Raw genomic sequence first — 22,726 nt, forward strand, 5'->3', positions numbered from 1 at the left:
ACTGATGTTCTTCAAGATGTGTTGCTCGTGTCCATTCCACAATAGGAGTGCGTACTTGCCCCGTGCACCAGTGCCGGAAGTTTTCCCCTTAGCAGTACCCACAGGGGAGCACCCCTAGCGACCCCTGGAGTGGCGCGGTTATGGCACGGTATAAGGGGTGCTGCGCTCTCCCCCCACTCTCAGTTCCTTCTTGCCAGACAACTCCAACAGAGGGGAAGGAGGGCAGGATGTGGAATGGACATGAGCAACACATCTCAAAGAACACCAGTTACGGAAAGGTAACTGTCTTTTCTTCTTCAAGTGATTGCTCATGTGTATTCCACAATAGGTGATTCCAAGCTATATCTGTTGGAGGTAGGTAGGCATTTACAGACAGTTGGGACGGAGCACTGCCTTGCCGAAAATGGCGTCCTCCCTGGTTTGGGAGACGATCTCATAATGCGAGGTAAACGTGTGAACCGATGACCATGTGGCAGCCCTACAAATGTCCTGAATAGAGATGTGGGCCAGAAAGGCAGCTGACGAGGCTTGCGCCCTAGTTGAGTGCGCCCTCACAATTGGCGGCAGGGAAACTCCCGCCAGGTCATAACAAGTATGGATACACAAGGTGATCCAGTTGGAGAGCCGCTGAGTGGAGATTGGCTGACCTTTCATGTGTTCAGCCGTGGCGAACAACAGTTTGGAAAATCTCCTGAACAGTTTTGTACATTCCAGGTAAAAAGCCATAGCCCATCTCACATCCAGCATGTGGAGGTGGTGCTCCTCACTGGACACCCGGGGTTTGGGACAGAGCACTGACAGGAAAAATGTCCTGGCCCATATGATAAGCGGAGACAACCTTGGGGAGGAATGAAGGGTGTGGGCAGAGCTGGACCTTATCCTTATGGAACACCGTGTACGGGGGTTCGGCAGTCAGGGCCCAGAGCTCTGAGACCCATCTAGCAGACATGATCACCACCAGAAAGGCTACTTTCCATGAGAGGTGTGACTTGGGAGCATGTAGCAAGCGGCTCACGTGGAGGTCCAGTTAGCCTGGCCAGCACCAGGTTCAGGTCCCACTGGGGAACCTGGGGGGGGGGGGGGTCTAACATATGGAAAAAGGTGATCTAAGCCCTTAAGGAATTGACTGGTCATGGCATAAGAGAATATTGTGTGGCCCTGCACTGGCAGGTGGAAGGCCATTATGGCTGCCAGGTGCATCTTGACTGACGAGGGCGCTAGGCCCTGGGCTCTAAGATGAAGGAGATAGTCTAGTATAAGCTGGATCGGAGCAGCCACTGGCGAGACACCCTGATCAGTGGCCCACCTTTTTATAAGGGGGCTTGTATCTGGAGTGGGAGCCTGCTGCGGTTTGAACTTGGTAGAGACTGAGGGTCTTTAATGTTGTACAGGAGTCCTTCAGACTGTAACTTCACATCTGTCTGTTCTGCAAACAGGGCCTTGCCATCGAACGGAAGGTCCTGCAAGGAGTTCTGTGCCTTGCTGGATAATCCAGACAGCAGGAGCCATGACGCTCTCCTCATAGACTATCAGGGTTGGAAGGGACCTCAGGAGGTCATCTAGTCCAACCCCCTGCTCAAAGCAGGACCAATCCCCTGACAGATTTTTGCCCCAGATCCCTAAATGGCCTCCTCAAGGATTGAACTCACAACCCTGGGTTTCGCAGGCCAATGCTCAAACCACTGAGCTATCGCTCCCCCCCACAGAGGCCGTGGACCTTGCAGCCATATCCGCAGTGTCTTAGGCTGCCTGAAGGGCCTCCCTGATGGCAGCCATGCCCTCCTCAACCAGAGCCTTAAACTCCTCCTTATCACGCTCCTGGAGGGCGTCTGCAAATCTGGGCAGTGAGCCCCACAAACTGAAGTCGTATCTACCCAGCAAGGCTTGGTGGTTTGCTGCCCTCAGTTGGAAGCTTGAGAATGAATACACCTTTTTACCGAATAAATCCAGTTTCCTTGGAGTCCTTATTCTTAGGAGTAGGAGCGGGTTGACCTTGATGCTCCCTACGGTTGACCGCCTTGACCACTAGAGAGGTGGGGGCGGGGTGGGTATACAGATATTCATGCCCCTTGGCGGGCACAAAATACTTCCCTTCTGCCCTCTTAGAGATGGTGGGCAAGGAAGCCGGGGCTTGCCACAGGGTGTTTGAGATCTTTGCCATCCCTTCATGGAGTGGGAGAGCCACCCTGGCCAGTGCCAAAGCCAGGAGAACATTGAAGAGGGAATCTGAGGGTTCCTCCACCTCCTCATCTTGTAGGTTGAGGCTTGATGCCACCCTTTTCAACAGTTCCCGGTGAGCTTTTGTGTCTTCCTGCGGGATGGGAGAAGGAGGGGCCGTGATCGCCTCATCAGGAAAGGATGATGGGGGTGCGGTGCTCTGCGTCCCCACCTATGCCGCAGGTCCCACCACTTGGTCCCCTTCTAAGTGCAGGACTGGGGATGAGCGCTCCGCTGACCCTTTTCTGGGAAGCCGAGAGAGGGAGGCTGATGGTCATCCCCGAGGCTCCGGCCACCGAGCAAGCCACCACGGGGCCCACAGCGCTGGCTAGGGAGCCCGATGCCACTGCACCTGCTGTGGCACCGTCACAGCGGACTGACTCACCTGGTCCACCAACTGTTGACTTTGAAGGGAGGCCAGGCTGGCATATGATCTACCACTGTCCTGGGACTGGGACGAGTGACGGTGTCAGGAGTGGTGCTGAACACGAGACCGCGATCCCTGTGTGGAGGAATGGGAGTACCATCTTTAGCGGCTGCTCCGCGAATGGCTCCGATGGGCGGATCGGCGACTTTGGGGTGCCAGTGACTGATGCCTGGGGCTGCGGGAGTGGTGCTGTGGCGGGGACCTTGAATGGGAGGAAGAGAGGGAACGGCGTCGATGTCTGTACTGCAAGGGGCTATGATAGCTTCTTGGAGATAACGACCTCCAGTGCTGTATGTCCTGGTCTTGGCAGGGCATGCTCTCAACGCGAGGTCTGCGTTCCCTCAAGGTGGAGCGGTGCCTTGAACCCCTCCTGCTTGGCACCCAGCCAGACAACTTGTTGGGGGTTGACGGGGATAGTGCGGGCCGTGCGTGGGACGGTCATTGTGCTGATGACAGCATCGGGAACCTTCCCTCAACCATGAGCGGTACCATTCAGGCGGCGACTGTGGGGGTCCGAGTGGTGGCTTGCCTCTGGACCGGGGAGCTGTTGACAGCGGTGCAACCAGTACCAGTAGAGACATAATGTCTCGAGCTGCCTGCAGGGTCTCTGGTGTGGAAGGCACCCGAATGTGGCCACTGGCATCCGGGGAGGTTGGCTCGGAGTGGGCTGGGCTACTCCACTCAACTTGAGTCGGAGGTCGCGAGGCCAATGGGGATCGAGAGCTGCCCAGTGCGGGTCTAGTCTCTCCCCTAGCTTTGCTCCGGTGCCTTGGCAGAGAAGACCTCTTCTTAGCCTTTTTAGAGTGTCCCGTGGACGGAGAGCAGTGCTGACCGGTGGAGGGCACCACTGGGTTGCGTGCAGCGATGCCACAGTGCTGACTCAGAGCGGTGTGTACCGCCCCTTCTTGGTCCGAGGTTTGAAGGATCTGCAAATTTTGCAGCGGTCGCTGAGATGGGTTTCCCCCAGACAGTGTAAACAGTCCACGTGTGGGTCACTCACAGGCATAGGCTGTTTGCGAGTGTTGCACGACTTAAAGCGCGGGGCATGCCCTGACCCGGGTGCACTTAACTTTTGTAACTAAACTTTTTTTTTTTTTTTTTTGGTAACTGCAGGTACTACTAACTACGAACTAACAAAGTCCAAAGAGGGAAAGATACAGCAGAGCTGGAGCAGAGCAGTTCCAAAGCACCTTCACGGGCAGCAAGAAGGAACTGAGGGTTGGGGGAGCATGCGGCACCACTCCAGGCGTTGCTAGGGGCGCTCTCCTACAGGTATTGCTAAGGGAAAAACTTCCGGCACCGGTGCACGTGGTGAGCATGCACGCCTATTGTGGAATGCACCTGAGCAATCACTTGAAGAAGAATATTTGGAAATGGACAGAATGTGTCAGACATGGACAGAAAATCAAGTTAAAAATGGATGGAGTGAGCAAGCAACAAAAGAGAAATTCTAGACTACCAATTTCAGTGTATTCTTTTGACTCTCTCTATTGCTGATTCATGCTCCTGTCCCAGGTTAATAAAATTGTAAGTTACATAAAATGCAGAATGTGATCTTAATAACTAATATTTATCCAGCTATTGTACACTTTCTGCTTAGCTCAACAATTAAACTATGCAACAATGGCATTAAAAATTACCTTTCCTTGAACAGCTATTCACTTTCATATGGTACTGAAACAGGCAAAACTTGGCATGTACTGTACATTTCCTCATCCATGGCAATGATTAGTCATTAGAACTGCTAGCTCAGGGGTCGGCAACCTTTCAGAAGTGCTGTGCCGAGTCTTCATTTATTCACTCTAATTTAAGGTTTCGCGTGCCAGTAATACATGTTAATGGTTTTAGAAGGTCTCTTTCTATAAGTCTAGAATATATAACTAAACTATTGTTGTATTTAAGTAAATAAGGTTTTAAAAATGTTTAAGAAGGTTAATTTAAAATTAAATTAAAATGCAGAACCCCCCAGACTAGTGGCCAGGACCCAGGCAGTGAGAGTGCCACTGAAAAATCAGCTCGTGTGCCGCCTTCGGCACGCGTGCCATAAGTTGCCTATCCCTGTGCTAGCTACTCTGAAGTAGTTTCCCCATTTCTTCTCCAATAGCTGCTTCATTAACAACTACATTTTGTGCTTCCAATTAACAATAAAATAAACTAAATCAACTAACCTAAGATTTTAAGATTAAATTTATTCAAAAACAACCCATTTATAATCTTGAAGAATTTAGGTGTTGTTTTTTAATAAGCATTTCAGGAGAATTAGGAAGTAGCATCTGGGAACAGTTTCAGTTTCTTCTGTGTTATTTGCTAAGTGCTGACAACATTCTTGGTGCTTTATAAGACAAAAAATGAACACTTCCTATTCTGAGCAGTTTTAAATCAGACAGACAGAGAGAGAGAGAGAGAGAGAGCAGGATTGTTTGCCAGAAGCTGGGAATGGGCGACGGGATGGATCTCTTGATGATTACCTGTTCTGTTCATTCCCTCTGGGGCAGCTGGCATTGGCCACGGACGGAAGACAGGATACTGGGCTAGATGGACCTTTGGTCTGACCCAGTATGGCAGTTCTTATGACATACTGGGATTTCCAGGAGAAGTAAGGTAGAGTGTTTTTTTTAATTTATTTTGACTGATAACTCAGCTTTTGGGTTGTGTAAAGAGAGTTTTCAGGATGAATTTGAATGAGGTGGTGGCAGCTTGGTAAACCAGATGAGAGGGCAACCCAGGAATCGGAGATAGCATGGAAAAAGGTGCAGACACCAGAGTGGGAAAAGTAAAACACAAAAGAAAATGATAAAAATGTATTTCTTCTAATTAAATAATTTATTTCTATATAATAAAATTATCAGCAAAACCCACTCAGACTTACCTCCATTCTCTGATTTTTCTGAAATACCAGATATTTTCCAAAAAGCTTTCATCTGTTCTGCATTCCTAAAATAGAAAGCTAGTTACTCACCAATAACAAAGTTTTAGAATATATTCCTGCCCTAGATCCTTTAACCTGGTGACCTTGGAAAACAGTTAGCCCTAAGAAGGGACCCTTGTACTAAACTCGATTTAGACAGAGGTTATACAAAGGCACCCCTTCACCCCCATCCCCGCTCTCCCAGATTCAGCTGTCTGAAAAAAGTCTACAAAGAGGCATAGGTTGAAGTAGATAAGTGTGGCTCTGGAGGCAGTATATTTAGATAAGTTACTGAAAAGTAATCTCATTTTCTCATGCATAAAATTACCTTCCCACAGATAATCTCTGAAAAGAGGTTAAGCAGCTAGCTGAAGAAGGTGGAGGAGGGACTGTAAAACAGTTCGCCCAAAGCAGACATTAGAACTAGCTTCAGCATCCAAAGCACATACCGACCTATATGTAGATATGAGAGCTGACCAAAGGCTGACAATTCCATTTTGTGACAACTTTTGAGGTTTTGAAATTATATCCTGGTGGTTAGGGTACTGGCCTGGTATGCAGGAGAAAGGTTCAAGTCCCTTCCCTGCCTGATTCAGAATGGAGTTTTTAATTCCAGATCACCTGTGATGGGGATGTATACCCCACACAAGCAACAAAGGATTAATGTAGACCTGAGGCGCAGTTATGCTACTTGGCTGCACCGGGAGGGTGGGTCAGATCAAATTAAAGATGAGTCCCAGCTGTGAGAAGAACTGGGTGGGTAGTATGAAATGAGAAAGTCTGGAGCAGAAGGGGGGCTGCAGGGAGAGAAGGAGGAACTCTGCAGTCACTCCAGGACTAGACAGTGGAGAGACCAGGAAGGTCAAGGAGGAAACTCGGGGAAGAGTTGGCCCTGGGATCCTCTACTGAGTTGCAAAGGCTGGCAAGAGGCCAGGAGAGAGATGGAGCAGCCACCAGGCTGGCGCAGGCTCTAGCAGTGAGCCCTAATAAAAGGGCAGGATCTGGACTTTCAGAGGTGGGAGGTGTTCAGCTGAATAACTAAGGAAAACGTAAGAGGGTGAAAGGACAAGCCTGAGGAGGGCAGAAATTGGATTAAGTGGCACTTCTGGTGTGGGATTAATGGGGAGGAGGCTGGGGCTGAGAGTCCTGACTTTAGAGAGGCCAGCTGACAGACTTAGTAGGAAGAAGTCCAGGAAGATGGCAGCATGGAGTCTGGCACAGTGAACCTTGATTGCCTGTCCTAGGGTCCCTGGACTGGAACCCAATGTAGTGGGAAGGCCTGAGCTCCCCCAGCAGCCAGTGGTGAGGTGGTGTGAAGCCCTGGAGAAGGGGATATGGACTACTGGAAGCCCTGAGAAAAGGGTGTACTGACTACTGAGCCCAGAATTGTTGTGGCAGACCAGTCAGAGGGACTGGACAACTGTGTTATTGTTGTTACACTGGGAGGCATGGGACTAAACATGTCCTGGTCAAAGGGCTGAGTCATGAGAATCAGCAGACTGCAGGGGTGCTAGAGGAGGAGAGTCTGCTATGCCACACCCAACTGTGGAGGTGGGTGGCTCCAGCATTGAGTCCACTCTTCTACAACCCCAGATCAGGGACTTGAACCTGGGTCTTCCGCATCCCCGGCCCCCAACTACCTAGCCAGAGTCTCTCTCCTTCTTTCTTTACCCAAACATCTTCCCAACAAAGGTTTTGTGGAAACCAATACACCTTCATGAAACATTCTATCTTTGCAAAGTGTTCTGACCAGCTCTAGGAAATACTCTGCACATCTCAGAGATTAAAGCATTATTCAGGCAGGCTGCAAAAGCTGCCATAGTCTTAGTGGAATAATTTAATAATCATTTGGCAATCGTACCCCTCCTTGAGAATAGCAGGCCTGAACAACAAGGAAGATTCATCTTGTCAGCTTCTTCACTTAAAATGATTCTTCTATAGTACTTCCTCAAAGCACAATATTAAAAAATGGATTAATTCCAGAAAGACTGGAAACTATCCAGATAACACTACAGCACTTGCACCACATCTGTTTGTTAAGCAAGGCAAGGTTCAGATAAAAAAAAAAAAAAAAAATCAGACTTGTCTTTATGAAAAATTCTTCCGTTCTCTGTGTTTTCTTACCACAATGAAAAGCAGCAAACATATGTCAAATTTAAGGATTTAAGTAATATGATTTTATATTAAAAAACAGGAGTACTTGTGGCACCTTAAAAAGACTAACAAATTTATTTAAGCATGAGCTTTCGTGAGCTACAGCTCACTTCTTCGGATGCATAGAATGGAACACACAGACAGGGGATATTTATACATACAGAGAACATGAAAAGGTGGATCAGTCTTACTGTATGGAGCTGAAACCTGGAGGACAACCAAAACAACCACCAGGAAGATCCAGACCTTCATTAATAGCTGCCTCAGAAGGATTCTCCAGATCCGCTGGCCAGACACCATCAGTAACATCCACCTCTTGGAGAGGACCCATCAACTCCCAGCAGAGGAAGAAATTAGAAGGAGAAGGTGGGGCTGGATAGGACATACACTACGCAAGCAGCCAACCAACATCACCAGACAGGCACTGCAGTGGAACCCCCAAGGCAAGCGGAAAAGAGGCCGCCCAAGAAATACCTGGCGACGCGACCTTCAGGTTGATAGCAAAAAAATGGGCTATACCTGGAACCAGCTAGAGCGAATGGCCCAGGATAGAAGACTATGGAGATCTGTTGTTGGCGGCCCATACCCCGGTTGGGGTGACGGGCATGAATGAATGATGAATGAATGCATACCAACAGGCAGAGTCTAATCAATTGAGATGAGCTATCGTTAGCAGGAGGAAAAAAACTTTTTGAAGTGATAATTAAGATGGCCCATAGAAGGTGTGAGGAGAACTTAACATAGGGAAATAGATTCAATTGGTGTAATGACCCAACCATTCCCAGTCTTTGTTTAACCCACAGATAATAGTATCTAGTTTGCATATTAATTCAAGTTCAGCAGTTTCTCTTTGGAGTCTGTTTTTGAAGTTTTTTTGTTGCAAAATTGCCACCTTCAAGTCTGTCACTGAGTGGTTAGAGAGGTTGAAGTGTTCTCCCACTGGTTTTTGAATGTTATGATTCCTGATGTCAGATTTGTGTCCATTTATTCTTTTGCGTAGAGACTGTCCGGTTTGGCCAATGTACATGGCAGAGGGGCATTGCTGGCACATGATGGCATATATCACGTTGGTAGATGTGCAGGTGTATGAGCCCCTGATGGCGTGTCTGATGTGATTAGGTCCTATGATGGTGTCACTTGAATGGATATGTGGACAGAGCTGGCATCGGGCTTTGTTGCAAGGATAGGTTCCTGGGTTAGTGTTTATGTTGTATGGTGTGCGGTTGCTGGTGAGTATTTGCTTCAGGTTGGGAGGCTGTCTATAAGCGAGGACTGGCTTGTCTCCCAAGATCTGTGAGAGTGAGGGATCATCTCTAAGGATAGGTTGTAAATCTTTGATGATGCGCTGGAGAGGTTTTAGTGTGGCGCTGTAGGTGATGGCTAGTGGTGTTCTGTTATTTTCTTTTTTAGGCCTGTCCTGTAGTAGGTGGCTTCTGGGTACTCTTCTGGCTCTGTCAATCTGTTTTTTCACTTCAGCAGGTGGGTATTGTAGGTTTAAGAATGCTTGATAGAGATCTTGTAGGTGTTTATCTCTGTCTGAGGGATTGGAGCAAATACGGTTGTATCTTAGAGCTTGGCTGTAGACAATGGATCGTGTGGTGTGTCCGGGATGGAAGCTGGAGGCATGTAAGTAAGTATAGCGGTCAGTGGGTTTCCGGTATAGGGTGGTATTTATGTGACCATCGTTTATTAGCACAGTAGTGTCTAGGAAATGGACCGCTTGTGTGGATTGGTCTAGGCTGAGGTTGATGGTGGGATGGAAATTGTTAAAATCTCGGTGGAATTCCTCGAGGGCTTCTTTTCCATGAGTCCAGATGATGAAGATGTCATCAATGTAGCGCAAGTAGAGTAGGGGCGTTAGGGAACGAGAGTTAAGGAAGCGTTGTTCTAAGTCAGCCATAAAGATGTTGGCATACTGAGGGGCCATGCGGGTACCCATAGCAGTGCCACTGACTTGAAGATATATATTGTCCCCAAATGTGAAATAGTTGTGGGTGAGGACAAAATCACAAAGTTCAGCCACCAGGTTAGCCGTGATATTATCGGGGATACTGTTCCTGATGGCTTGTAGTCCATCTTTGTGTGGAATGTTAGTGTAGAGGGCTTCCACATCCATAGTGGCCAGAATGGTGTTTTCTGGAAGATCACTGATGGATTGTAGTTTCCTCAGGAAGTCAGTGGTGTCTCGAAGATAGCTGGGAGTGCTGGTAGCATAGGGCCTGAGGAGAGAATCCACATAGCCAGACAATCCTGCTGTTAAAGTACCAATGCTTGAGATGATGGGGTGTCCAGGATTTCCAGGTTTATGGATCTTGGGTAGCAAATAGAATACACCTGGTCGGGGTTCCAGGCATGTGTCTGTATAGATCTGTTCCTGTGCTTTCTCAGGGAGTTTTTTGAGCAGATGGTGTAGTTTCTTTTGGTAATCATCAGTGGGATCAGAGGGTAATGGCTTGTAGAATGTGGAGTTAGAGAGTTGCCTGGCAGCTTCTTGTTCATATTCCGACCTATTCATGATGACGACAGCACCTCCTTTGTCAGCCTGTTTGATTATGATGTCAAGAGTTGTTCTTTAGGCTGTTGATGGCATTGTGTTCAGCACGGCTTAGGTTATGGGGCAAGTGATGTTGCTTTTCCACAATTTCAGCCCGTGCACGGTGACGGAAGCAATCTATGTAGAGGTCTAGTCTGTTGTTTCGACCCTCAGGAGGAGTCCATGCAGAATCCTTTTTATTATAGCGTTGGTAGGAAGGATTCTGTGGGTTAGTATGTAGTTTAGAGGTGTGTTGGAAGCATTCTTTGAGTCGGAGACGGCGAAAGTAGGATTCTAGGTCACCACAAAACTGTATCATATTCGTGGATCTGGAAGGACAAAAGGAGAGTCCCCGAGATAGGACAGATTCTTCTGCTGGGCTAAGAGAATAGCTGGAAAGATTAACAATATTGTTAGGTGGGTTAAGGGAGCTACTGTTGTGGCTCCTTGTGCCATGTAGCAGTTTAGACAGTTTAGTGTCCTTTTTCTTTTGTAGAGAAGCAAAGTTTTTGTTGTAAATGGCTTGTCTAGTTTTTGTAAAGTTTGTCCATGAGGAAGTTTGTGCAGAAGGTTGGTTTTTCATCAGAATATCTAGTTTAGAGAGTTCAGTCTTAATCTTCCCCTGTTTGCTGTATAGGATGTTGATCAGGTGGTTTCGCAGTTTCTTTGAGAGTGTGTGGCACAATCTGTCAGCATAGTCTGTGTGGTATGTAGATTGTAATGGATTTTTTACCTTTAGTCCTTTTGGTAAGATGTCCATCTGTTTGCATTTGGAAAGGAATTATATTATATTTACTAAAGCTAGTTCAATTTTTTTTAAGCATTTGAATTAAAAACAATTTGGATAAACTTCAACAAAACTGAAAGATTTACCCTGTTTTTTCTATTGACTATAGGACTGGTCAAAATATTTTGACTTCAGTTTTCTTTATTTAGAAAAATCAAGAAAAAATTCCAATTTTTTTTCAATTCTTCCCCAATTCCCGTTTTTGAGCAATGCTAGCATTTCCCTTTATTTTTTCCTGATGAATGCCATTTTCCCTCTCTTGGCATTGACACCTCCTCATCAATTATTGGGAGTGGACTACATCCGCCCTGATTGGATTGGCCCTGTCAACAATGGTTCTCCACTTGTAGGTAACTCCCTTCTCTCCATGTGTCAGTATAATAATGCCTGCATCTGTAATTTTCACTCCATGCATCTGAAGAAGTGGGTTTTTTACCCACGAAAGCTTATGCCCAACTAAATCTGTTAGTCTTTAAGGTGCCACCGGACTCCTCATTGTTTTTATTTGAAAACAGAGAAAAAACTAGTGACTAATTACTACAAGAAAAGGGTACAGGAAAACTTTCTACAAATTTTAAAGAAATAGATGGCAAATTGATACCAAGTCACAGACCAGCAGTTCTCTAATTTGTCTACAAGGGAAACTAGAACGCAAGAAGAAAAATGTGTTAGTATTGGTGCTGACCTGTGTAGCCACGGCAGCAGGTGGGTTAACTGCTTCCAGTGATTACACTGTCCACATGACATGACATACAAATTCAACAACATGATCCGTGGAAGCGATTTCAAATGAAATGGCCATTAGGTTAGAAGATGTTACGCTCAGTTTAGTGCAAAATACAGCCAGTGACAAATTTGTCCAAAAGAACACAGATAGTTGCATTGGCTTGACGTACTTTATTATGGTTGGAATGAGTGCATGTTTTCAATTTGAATTAATATAAATTGATTGGATATTGTCTATGTTTTGGAGTGAACCTCTACCCTGATATAACGCTCCGGGAGTGGGCTGGGAGCGGGGGCTGCGCGCTCCGGCAGATCAAAGCAAGTTCGATATAATGTGGTTTCACCTATAACGCAGTAAGATTTTTTGGCTCCAGAGGACAGCTTTATATCAGAGTAGAAGTGTATCTAATAAGATTATACACTATCAAAGGGTTTAAAATAAGTTACTAAAGCGATTGCAAAACTCTCAGTATGATTTCTTTTCAAAATTCACCTAATGTTAACAAGCGTCCTGAAATAAATGTGATACTATAATAGAAATGCACTGAATTTACCATTTTGCAGGGGGAAGTGACTGCATGTTTGTTACTCCTCCATCTACTGGTACGACAACCTGTATGTTAGACAGCATACTAGGCACAGTCATAGATTCTGGGTTGTACTTGTAATCCACTCTTACATCAGTAGTGCTAGCATTACATTTCCAGTACGTTGCAAGATTCAAAGGTGTGGACTGGATACCATTTGAAGATACCTTTAAAAAAATTAAAATAAAATGTCTATTTACTTATTGTAAGAATTATGGAACTGTGTTAGCAACACCACAATTAAGATTCTAACTCCATTATAAATCCTGGTTATATTTGAGATAAATGCAAATTAATAATCACTAATGCTCTTTTTGGGGGAGGAAGGTCTCATTCAAAAAGTATTACTTAATGACACACAATTGAGATTATCCATCTATCTAATCGTGCCTTATAACTAAATGGGATATTCTCAGGTTAATTGGGAACAACATCCAAGTCAGACTGGGCTCAGTAGCTTTTATATCGTAATTCCACAGACTGCTTTTGTCAGACTTTTTTTTTGGGTGGGGGGGTGGGAAGGGAAGGGGGATTAACTGTCTCCCCTCCACCCCTAAAATCCCCTTCCCTTTCTGGCTCTTCCAATACAAATCATTGGTGTCAGTTTAGTTTTTAAGTTGTCTTTTGCATTCTACACTGCACTGAAGAAATCTGCCTGGAGAGGACTTATTTTCTCCCATCCACTTGTGGACCATAATGATTTAATTGACAGAAGGTAACTTATAGTCATGGGACAGTTAGCCCAAAAGTACTATTAGAAACAACATTTGCCTACCAGTTGAAGCACACATTTGGCTGCTTCTGTAGGCTGAGCACATCACACACACCAGGGGCTCTTTGTATCCCCACATTCCCCTTACAAGCTCCCTGTGTCCCACCCTCCCATCCCCTTTTATTTCAGGGACACACTGCTACCCTCTCCCTCATGCCAGGGGATCTGTGTCCCCCTAACAGCTTCCTCATGTCTGGTACTCTGTGCTTCCCCATTCTCCCCCAACCTTCAAGACAGGGGCTCTGTGTGCCCCCTCACTGTCTTATACTAGGGTCCCCCATTAGTCCCCCAAGGGTTATGTATGCCCCCTCCTGCACATCCCAGTGGCTCTTTGTGCCCCCCCATATTCCCTTTCCCCACCAATACCAGTGTCTCCCATTCTCTCTCGCCCCCTCCCTCTTCCCCAGCAAGGGTTCTGAGTGGCCTTCTCCTTCGCCAGCCTATGTTAGCGGCTTCAGGTGCCCCCTTTTCCCTGGTCTCCCACACTCCCTCCCAGGACAGGGGCTCATGTGCATCCCTATTCCCATCTCACTGTATGTTGTGTGCCCCCTTCCTCCATACCAGGTGCTCTATATGTCCCCCATCACCCTTTTCTTTCCCTCCCACATTCTCTCCTTTTCAGGGCATCAACGTTTTTAAACTGTATTGGAAGATGGGGAGAGCTGCTATCCTGGCAAGGGTTTATGAGTGCCATCAACTGGTTCTTCGATCTATAGACAACAACAGAGGTAGATGAAGCTGCTGAATGGCAGCTGCAGGGGGCTCCTTGTATCCCTCATTTCTCCCTTTTGATTTTTCCAGTTTCACCAAAATCAATAGGGTTATGCCCTACTTCCTGAAAGTGTGGAATTGACTGGATGCCGCATTCAAAAAGTTATCACACAGACAGATGGAGAAATACCATCAAATTGAGTATAAGGTCTCACTTCCCTCAGCCAACAATGGTCAAAGGAAGCAATGTTGGAACCCAGCATAAGTGTCACATGCTCAGAGCAAGCATGAGCAAACAGAAAAGTCATCAAGCCAGGAGAAGCAGCAAGAAAACACCAAGGGCACAAATTGATCCATCAGCCAGGTGAGGTCCTATGGTTTGGAACAGTCTAGTGTAGGTCTGGCTTAAGAATCATCCAACTAAACGGTGACAATCCTCCTTTATGCCCACATAAACAGTAATTCTGATAGTCTCTTTACAGATGTGAAATCTGCAAAAGTTCCTTAAAAAAAAATAATCTCCAAATAAAAAAAATATTTACCTGATATTTTAAAACATCAACATTATAATAGGAAGCAGATGGATTCTGCTCTGATAACTTCTTGAGGTAGACTGTGACAGCTTGCATGTTCATCCAAAAATCTTTTGTACTGGAGTCACTTTGTGACTGATCACTACATGTAAAATGAAGATTGAGAATACAAATATCAGTTTTCTTATTTTGGTTGTCTTAATTTTAAGTGGTAGACCTTTCCCTTTATTTCTTACACTTTTTTCAAACACAATAAGAAGTTGTAACATAATTTCACCTTTCAGAATATTAAGGCACATCAGTTACCTATTCAATACTAGCATTCAACACAAAAACACACCCCTGGATTACAGCTGAATGTCAGTGGCACCATAGTTAAGGCTGTGTCTGGATTGTTCCTTCAAGAGGACATATTTTTAATATTAAAAAAAACTGCCCTGTAGTGACACCTTGAGGGGAAAAAGCTACAAAAAAGTATCTTTAAAAATAAATTTAATCTAATCTAAGATTATAAACACTAAAATGCCTTGATCACAATGTGGAGGTTACTTACCTGTAACTAGAGGTTCTTCAACATGTATAGTCCCTATCTCTAGTCCACACATGGTATGCATGCGCTCTATGTGCCTGAGATCAGAGATTTCTGGCAGGTGGTTTCCGTTGGTTTACACTTGTACAGTTGCTTCCCTCATGCTCTATACTGAGGTTTTGAGGGGCAGCGTGAACCAACACTTCTCCAGTTCCTCCTCTTACTGCAAATCCAGTCATGATCCAAAGTAGAGGGGAAGGAGGGCAGGCAGTTGCATAGAGATAGGGACCACATATCTTGAAGAACCTTCAGTTACAGGTCAACGACCTGCTTTTCTTCTTTGTGTGGCAGTCCCTATGTGTATTCCACACGTGACTGGTAAGCAGTATCCAAACAAGTGAGAGTGCAAGGATGCAGGCAGTGTAGATGTCTGTAATACCTGCTGTCTGTACTTCTGAATCTGGAGAAGAATCTGGGACTAAGGCATAATCCTTTGTGAAGGTATCAATGGAACACCAGGTTGCCGTCTTACAAATGTCCAGTACAGGTACTTCTCAAAGATGTGTTATTGATTTGCATGTGTTCTATTGCAGTGGGTCCTCCCCCCACCCAAGGAAGGGAGATACAGCCAACAGGTAACAAAAAGAGTGATACAGCTGGAGGTCCAACGAGAGTCTCTCTGAGCAGATAGCACTTGTCCCTGTGAGTGCTCTGCTACGGCAACAAATAGTCTAGTCTATCTAGTTCACCTAGATAGACTTTCACCTTCCAGAGCCCATAGGTCTGAGGCAGCCCTGCCATGGGGACTGTCCTCTGGCTTCCAGGGGCCATGGCAGCACGGCCATGTGGATTATATGAGTCTGCAGCTCCATGTGGTGGTGTTTCAAAACATAGAAATTTCTCACAAACCAGAAATCCTGACTTTCAGGCAGCTCTAGCTGCAATATACAAAACAGTTACTCTAGATGGGCACTGCTTTTTTTCCTCTAAGAATTTTCAGAAGTACTTTTGCTGTGGATAGCACATGCATCATCTATATAGTAACACAAAGGTTCTGGTCTACTGTATAAAAGATAGGTTTCAGAGTATAAAAGATGTAGTTAAAAAAAAACCCACAATAGTAATTGCCATATCAGAAAAAGAACTTCAGTATTAACTGCAAGCTAACAGATTTCCAAGTGAAGGCTGACACTTGATCCATCAATCATTCCAATATGATCTCTGTACAAAAAATGCTATGTGCCTTGAAGTGAGAGTGTCAGTCTTCTTAATTTTGAAATTTCTAGTTTGTTTCTGTCAGTGATCAGGTACATTGTCCGTATAATTTAAACATGTATTTATGTATTTAGATAAATTAAATCTGGTTTAATTTTTAAACAGAGCTTGTCTAAAACATTTAATTTACAAAGTCGTATGTAAAGAGACATCCACAGATTCATACAACTAGATTTTTAGCCATTTTTGCAGTTTTAGCCATGTGGTTCCCATTATAATCAATTGACATTTCAAATCTAGTAATCTATGCAATTCTCATACTGGGATTAGAGTGAGAGCGCTGAACAGAAACTAAGCATAAAAAATACAAGGCAATTTACTGGCGTAAATAAAATTCACAGCAAAGTTTAAACAATAAGATATCGGAGAATTTGTTTTTAAATAGTAATGCAACAATTCACATTTTAAAATCACATGGTTTTCTATTAGATAAAAAAATACAAAACCTGTATACAAGTTGTGCATTTGGAAGAATCTGCTCTAGTTTGCTTGTGTTTTTTACCCTGAAGCAGAGTACAGCTGGAGATGGGTTGCTGGTGAAGACTTTAATAATCCCACTTGGGAATGATACTGTCATATCACCAGTGATCTTCACAATACATCTGGGAGAGAGATGAGAAAAGAGCAATTCTATTAAAACGGAATAAAAATAAAAATACCCAGTTCTTACTGCATGTCAAATTTCAGTATTAATTTTAAAGTAAAGATCTACTGTTTTCAGAATATTTGTATCTAAGTCATAAATTTAAAATACAAATTGATTCTAAATGAAGAGGAGGCGGCACTATGGCTTATTGCACTACCTCTTTCACCTCTTGGGATATGATTTAAAAATTAGATGAGGTTGCAAGTGAAATGAGTTTGGTGGATAAAGCATACAGTAGTCTGTTGGTGAACTTTTTTTTTTCCACACCACAAACACAAGGCACAACTATGTGTAGGAGATGGCCACAACTGGCATAGCAGGGGTGTTGCAGGTAGAAATGAGGTGCTTTGAGCTGTGTGGGACAATTTACACATAGCACCTACCTGAACTATGCCTGGCCAGTGATAAATCACCATCTCATTTTCATCAGAAATTCATTTCAACGAATTTACCACATTCTTCTAAAGTTTCACCATTTTTTCCCCCATATTTAAAAGAAAAGAAAAAAAGACCAATTTGTTTTCTAAATGTAACTCAGTATAGTCAAAACAATTCACTATTTAACTAACTTGGTAGGATCTGCTCCTTTAAAGTAGGCGTTAACAGATTCAGTAAAGGCTACTGCAACAGGCAGGGTGTCCTGGTTTCCAAGGGTGACAGGGCTGGGACCACGTGAAACACCTAGAATACATATGGTTTATAGGTTTAATTTTCAAGAAGCTTAGCTAGATTTCAAAACGGTTGGCTACCTATGTTACTGAAGTATCAAGTAAAAGAAGTCACTACCATCAGCTTCACAGCAAAGTCCAAAGTATTTTTTTGAAAAGTGTGGAAAAATCTATTTGAAAAACATTTGAAATCAGAATATAACACAATCAAAGCACTAAGCAACAATAAGCAACCTGAGAAAACAGGACTATTGCAATGACATTTTAAACAGATAGATACTAGGGAACACATCATACATGATACAACATAAATGGTAACATTGTATTAATTAAAGCCAACAGCACCCAAAAGGAAATTAAACATGTAGCTGGTACTACTCATAAAACAAACTCTCTACTGTATGCTTATAATATGAAGAAAATGTATAGTAAAAGAAAAGAGTCATCATGGACATGCCCTGATTCCAATTATGTCTGCATAAAATTAGTCTGATTCCACATACATTAAGTATTGGCATCTTTAACTAAGTCTCGAGCACTATCAAGCAGGCAAACACTTTTCACATGAGATGATCACAGACCATTTTTATTTACTGAGATTTTTACGTCCACCTATTAAGGAATCAGGATATGCCTCAGTTACAAGGAAATATGCACCACTTTAAAAGTAATTCAATGTACTGGGGAAAATAGTCAGAAAGGCCTGTGTCCAATCTTCATAAGTTGTTATGCAAACACCTGCATACACAAAAGTGTTTCAATTTTTATCTACAAAACCAACTGAGGCCTAGTGTTAAGACTTCTTACACTGTGGCTGCATAAGAAGAGTGTGGGTGAACGTATGCATAACAACAAAATGTTGTGCATGCACATGTGAAGACCAGGGACTAAAATGTACCACTCTAAAATATATACGACCAGTTACTGAAAGCAATAGCACAGTGGAAAGCTTATTATTATTCTTTTCCTGTACTCCTATTAAACCTGACTGCCTCATGCAAAGCATATTGCTCACAAAGGAAGTCTAACACTTTTCAATAAGCAGGCAGAAACAGACCAATGAATATTTTCTACTGAGGTACCATAAAGCAGAAAGCCATGTTTCTGCTTTCAAACTAATCCTATAATTTACTTTGAAATACTGTGATGTGCTTCTCAGATGTATCAGCAGTACATGCTGTAGGACAGGGGTTCTCAAACTGGGGGTCGGGACCCCTCAGGGGGTCACGAGGTTATTACATCGGGGGTTACGAGCTGTCAGCCTCCACCCCAAACCCCGCTTTGCCTCCAGCATTTATAATGGTGTTAAATATATAATAAAGTATTTTTAATTTATTGGGGGGTTGCACTCAGAGGCTTTTTATGTGAAAGGGGTCAAAAAGTTTGAGAGCCACTGCTGTAGGAGGAGGGTGGGACCTTAATATGGGGAAGCAGCTTGTTAATACATGTACTGATCTATGAAGTAAGTACATGTGGGTGTGGGAACTGTATGTTTAATTTGAGGCAGGAGGGGTGAGAGGAGAAGGAGCAGCATGAGAGTGAGAGAGTAGTTTAAAAAAAATGGTCAGATTCCAGATATTTAGTCTTATTATGATACTATCACGCCTTACCTTCTCCTCTAAAGTCTTGTGCACTGTTTACAAGATGCTTTAATGTTTTGAATTCTTCCCATTAGTTACTTTGTCTATGAACCAATACAATTCACTTCCATAAAAAACCTCTAATAGAACACGTACTCTTCCTTCGACCCACGGTATTGCCAGCCCAGGCATTAAAAAATCATGAATCAGACTAAAGAAATATTAGTGGACTGATTGGAAACATGAAATTATGATGACATCTTTTTATATGCCTTTCAGTGTACACTTAGGCCACATCTTCAAGCTTTTTGCTGTAGCTACAAAGGCTAGAAAGTTAATCTTTTTTAAAAAGAAAGCTGAGATTTTCACATAACCCTACAATTTTGTTTTAAGAAAAACAAAATATTGCATGACTCATCAAATATTGCAAGACTCGTGGAAATTAATGGGAATATGATTTTATCACGAGTTGGCAAAACTGGACCCATTAATTTCCATCTCTGTAGTGAAATGCTCAACTATGGAGACAGCAAATAATACAAAGTCGTCTATAACAAAGAGTTAAAAATGCATTTAAGCTGTAAGTATTGCTCTACAGTTGTATGGGAATTTATCCCCTTTTCATCAGACCAATAGGGAGTAATGCTTAGACAGCTCAACTGCAGAGCCAGGCTGGAAGGTGATCACTTCCTGCTAAATAAATAGTCTTTTACAGAGGTACAAATTGTTGATTTACAGTAACTTTTTTCTTTTTATATTCTTATAGATAAATTCAAACTGATCCATTAGAGAGAATTATGCAAAATCTATTAAACTTCGTGTATACATATATTTTTCCATTCCATAAAAGAAATACAGGAATTTCTTGCTTGCTGAAAATAACTGTATCTTCCTTAATATATTACAATTTGCACATATTTAAGGAGACACAGACAGATATATGAATATATGCAAGTACACACATACATATTCCTTTTTTTCTTGGTCATACCCAGGGCACTAGAAATCAACAGATTTATTTTCTTTTTTCAGCTTTTACTGTGCTCTGCAAAAATCTAAGTTTTCATTAAAAAAAAAACTCCAAACAAAACTAAGTCCTTCTTATTATAAAGATAGATTTAACATTGTAAATCAGCGTTTTGTTGGCCTGTTTGCTCTGCAGCCAGGCACAAAATGCTGAGAATCCTTGTTGGGAGTGAGAAAGGAGGCTGGAGCTGGAGATCCAGAAATAGGGAAGTCGTGTGACAGGGGGTGGCTGCAGCTGATGACCTCAAAGTGGAGGTGGAGAAGGAAAGAAGCAAGCTGAGATGGAAGAACAATAAGGAGTGAGAGGCAGCAACTTTGAAGGGGATGAAGGCTTTAAAGAGGCAGGCATGAATGAACTGTCCCCTAGAGAGGCTGCAGGCAAGTTGAAGAGCAGTGGACTGTGGAGTAGACCAGTTTTAGTGTCAAGTATCAGAGGGGTAGCCGTGTTAGTCTGGTTCTGTAAAAGCAGCAAAGAATCCTGTGGCACCTTATAGACTAACAGACGTTTTGCAGCATGAGCTTTCGTGGGTGAATACCCACTTCTTCGGATGCAAGTGGTGGAAATTTCCTGGGGCAGGTATATATAAGCAAGCAAGAAGCAAGCTAGAGATAACGAGGTTAGATCAATCAGGGAGGATGAGGCCCTGTTCTAGCAGTTGAAGTGTGAAAACCAAGGGAGGAGAAACTGGTTCTGTAATTGGCAAGCCATTCACAGTCTTTGTTTAATCCTGACCTGATGGTGTCAAATTTGCAGATGAACTGGAGCTCAGCAGTTTCTCTTTGAAGTCTGGTCCTAAAGTTTTTTTGCTGTAGGATGGCCACCTTAAGATCTGTTATTGTGTGGCCAGGGAGGTTGAAGTGTTCTCCTACAGGTTTTTGTATATTGCCATTCCTAATGTCTGATTTGTGTCCATTTATCCTTTTCCTTAGAGACTGTCCAGTTTGGCCGATGTACATAGCAGAGGGGCATTGCTGGCATTGCTGGCACAGTTTTAGTGTGTACAGGAGGGAAACAATTCTGAATGTGTGTCGGGCTTTCAAACAGATGTTCAGTAGCGTTAGAACTGATTTTTCATGCAGATGAGGAAGTATTTGAATTAATTTGCATTGGAGAGGAAATTGGTTGTGGGGGAGGGACTTCATTTTGATTTAATGAGTTGAGCAGCCTCCTTGTAACACAACATGAAAAAGATTGAGAAGCCATCACCCAACACACCTCAGACCTAACAAAGTCTGGCCATTCTATCTTTGATGCCATTAGAAACTTCAGATGGGGTCCATCTGCCCCCCACCCACACAGAGTGTCCTGTATAACAAGGGAAGAGAAACGGCCCGGGAAAAGCAGCCTTCTTTTTTCCTCTGGTGGCAAGTCCTTGGGGCAGAAGCCTATTGGTGGGGTTGTGTAGCCTCTCTCCTGAGCCAAACAGCAGCAGTCTGAAAAGTTAGTAGGACTTTGAGACTTCACTGAAACGGGCACCCTAGATTGCAACACAGGTTTCAAAATTTTTAGATCTTTTGAGACTTAAATGGTTTTGAGGTTGAGGACGCAAAAAGTAAAGTGGCTCCAGTGTGTCATTATATGAAAAGTAGCTCCAGCAGAGTTACAAAGAGTTGCCTGGGTCCTACTATACCACAGGCTGAAGCACTTTTAATTTTGCTAAATTAGTCTGCTGGAGGGCAATGGACAATATCTGTCTGGAAAAAAAGGTAACAATTATTTATGGTGGAAGTTTCCAAATATTTCAGAGTTCTCCTTATTTGCATGCCACACACAAAACAGGTTCTTTAAAAGTGTTAAGTAAGGATTGTCATTTTAAAAGTTCAAGATAATTGCTTATTTTTTTTTGAGAAAAGCTATGATGGAAGATTAGGGAGAATAAGACCACAGGCTTTACCTGAATTTTTTGGAAATTTTTAAGTGTTTGGTTATATCAATTTCAAATGATTAATACAACACATAACTGATTAAGCAGTTTAGCTCTGAAGCTACTTTATGGCTGGACGATACTAGAGATTGCTGGAGAAAGTTAAGTCACAAAATTTTTTTATTAGGTACCGTTTTAGGATAATTAGTTAACATATATATCTTCTTCTAGAACAATACCTGCAGGTGTCTCACAAAGTTTTTCAATCGTAGGGAGCTTTCCAATGACTATATCATCATCTATTACATTTAAATGAAACAAAACATTGCAAGAAAACAAAACATTTCAAGCAATAATAAAAAGCACTAGTGTAAAGTTACATTATTTAAATGGAAAGATGTTTGAAAAATAAGAAATCTAATTAAAGATGAGGTTAAAATATAAAATAAATTAGTTAAGGAATATTAGACTTTTCCACAAATTCCCTTGAAACAATATACATTTGCTGGAGTTAAGTTTAATTTAGAAGACTAAAGTTGTAATAGTGTCCAGTAGTTAAAAATAATAATCAGTCCTGCAAAAAGATCAGGTTAAAAAAAAATACACTTTTAAAAAAAATAAAATGTCCTTGCTAGTTACACCTTAGGTTGTCAAAACTGAAAGAATTTTAAAAGAAATCAAGGTCCTGATCCTTCAAACACGAACATGTAACTTTATGCAGGCGAATGGTCCCTCTAAAGTCAATGTCACTATTCATGTATATTGCACGATTGGGGCCCTAA

At 43.1% G+C, this 22,726-nt stretch overlaps 1 protein-coding gene across 4 annotated transcripts in view; it reads right to left on the reverse strand.

The window, feature by feature from the left end:
• Positions 1 to 22,726, reverse strand: part of FCHO2 (FCH and mu domain containing endocytic adaptor 2) — a 212,763-nt gene that overhangs the window by 5,959 nt on the left and 184,078 nt on the right. For all 4 annotated transcript variants that reach the window (XM_039543173.1, XM_039543171.1, XM_039543172.1 and 1 more), the window contains 5 exons: positions 17,375 to 17,486; positions 16,606 to 16,761; positions 14,365 to 14,497; positions 12,307 to 12,506; positions 5,514 to 5,578 (listed from right to left, as the gene is read on the reverse strand). In XM_039543173.1, coding sequence (XP_039399107.1) covers positions 5,514 to 5,578; positions 12,307 to 12,506; positions 14,365 to 14,497; positions 16,606 to 16,761; positions 17,375 to 17,486 — 666 coding nt within the window. The remainder of the gene's footprint in view (positions 1 to 5,513; positions 5,579 to 12,306; positions 12,507 to 14,364; positions 14,498 to 16,605; positions 16,762 to 17,374; positions 17,487 to 22,726) is intronic.

The sequence above is a fragment of the Mauremys reevesii genome, linkage group 6 (genome assembly GCF_016161935.1).
Source record: "Mauremys reevesii isolate NIE-2019 linkage group 6, ASM1616193v1, whole genome shotgun sequence".
NCBI classification, from domain to species: Eukaryota; Metazoa; Chordata; order Testudines; family Geoemydidae; genus Mauremys; species Mauremys reevesii.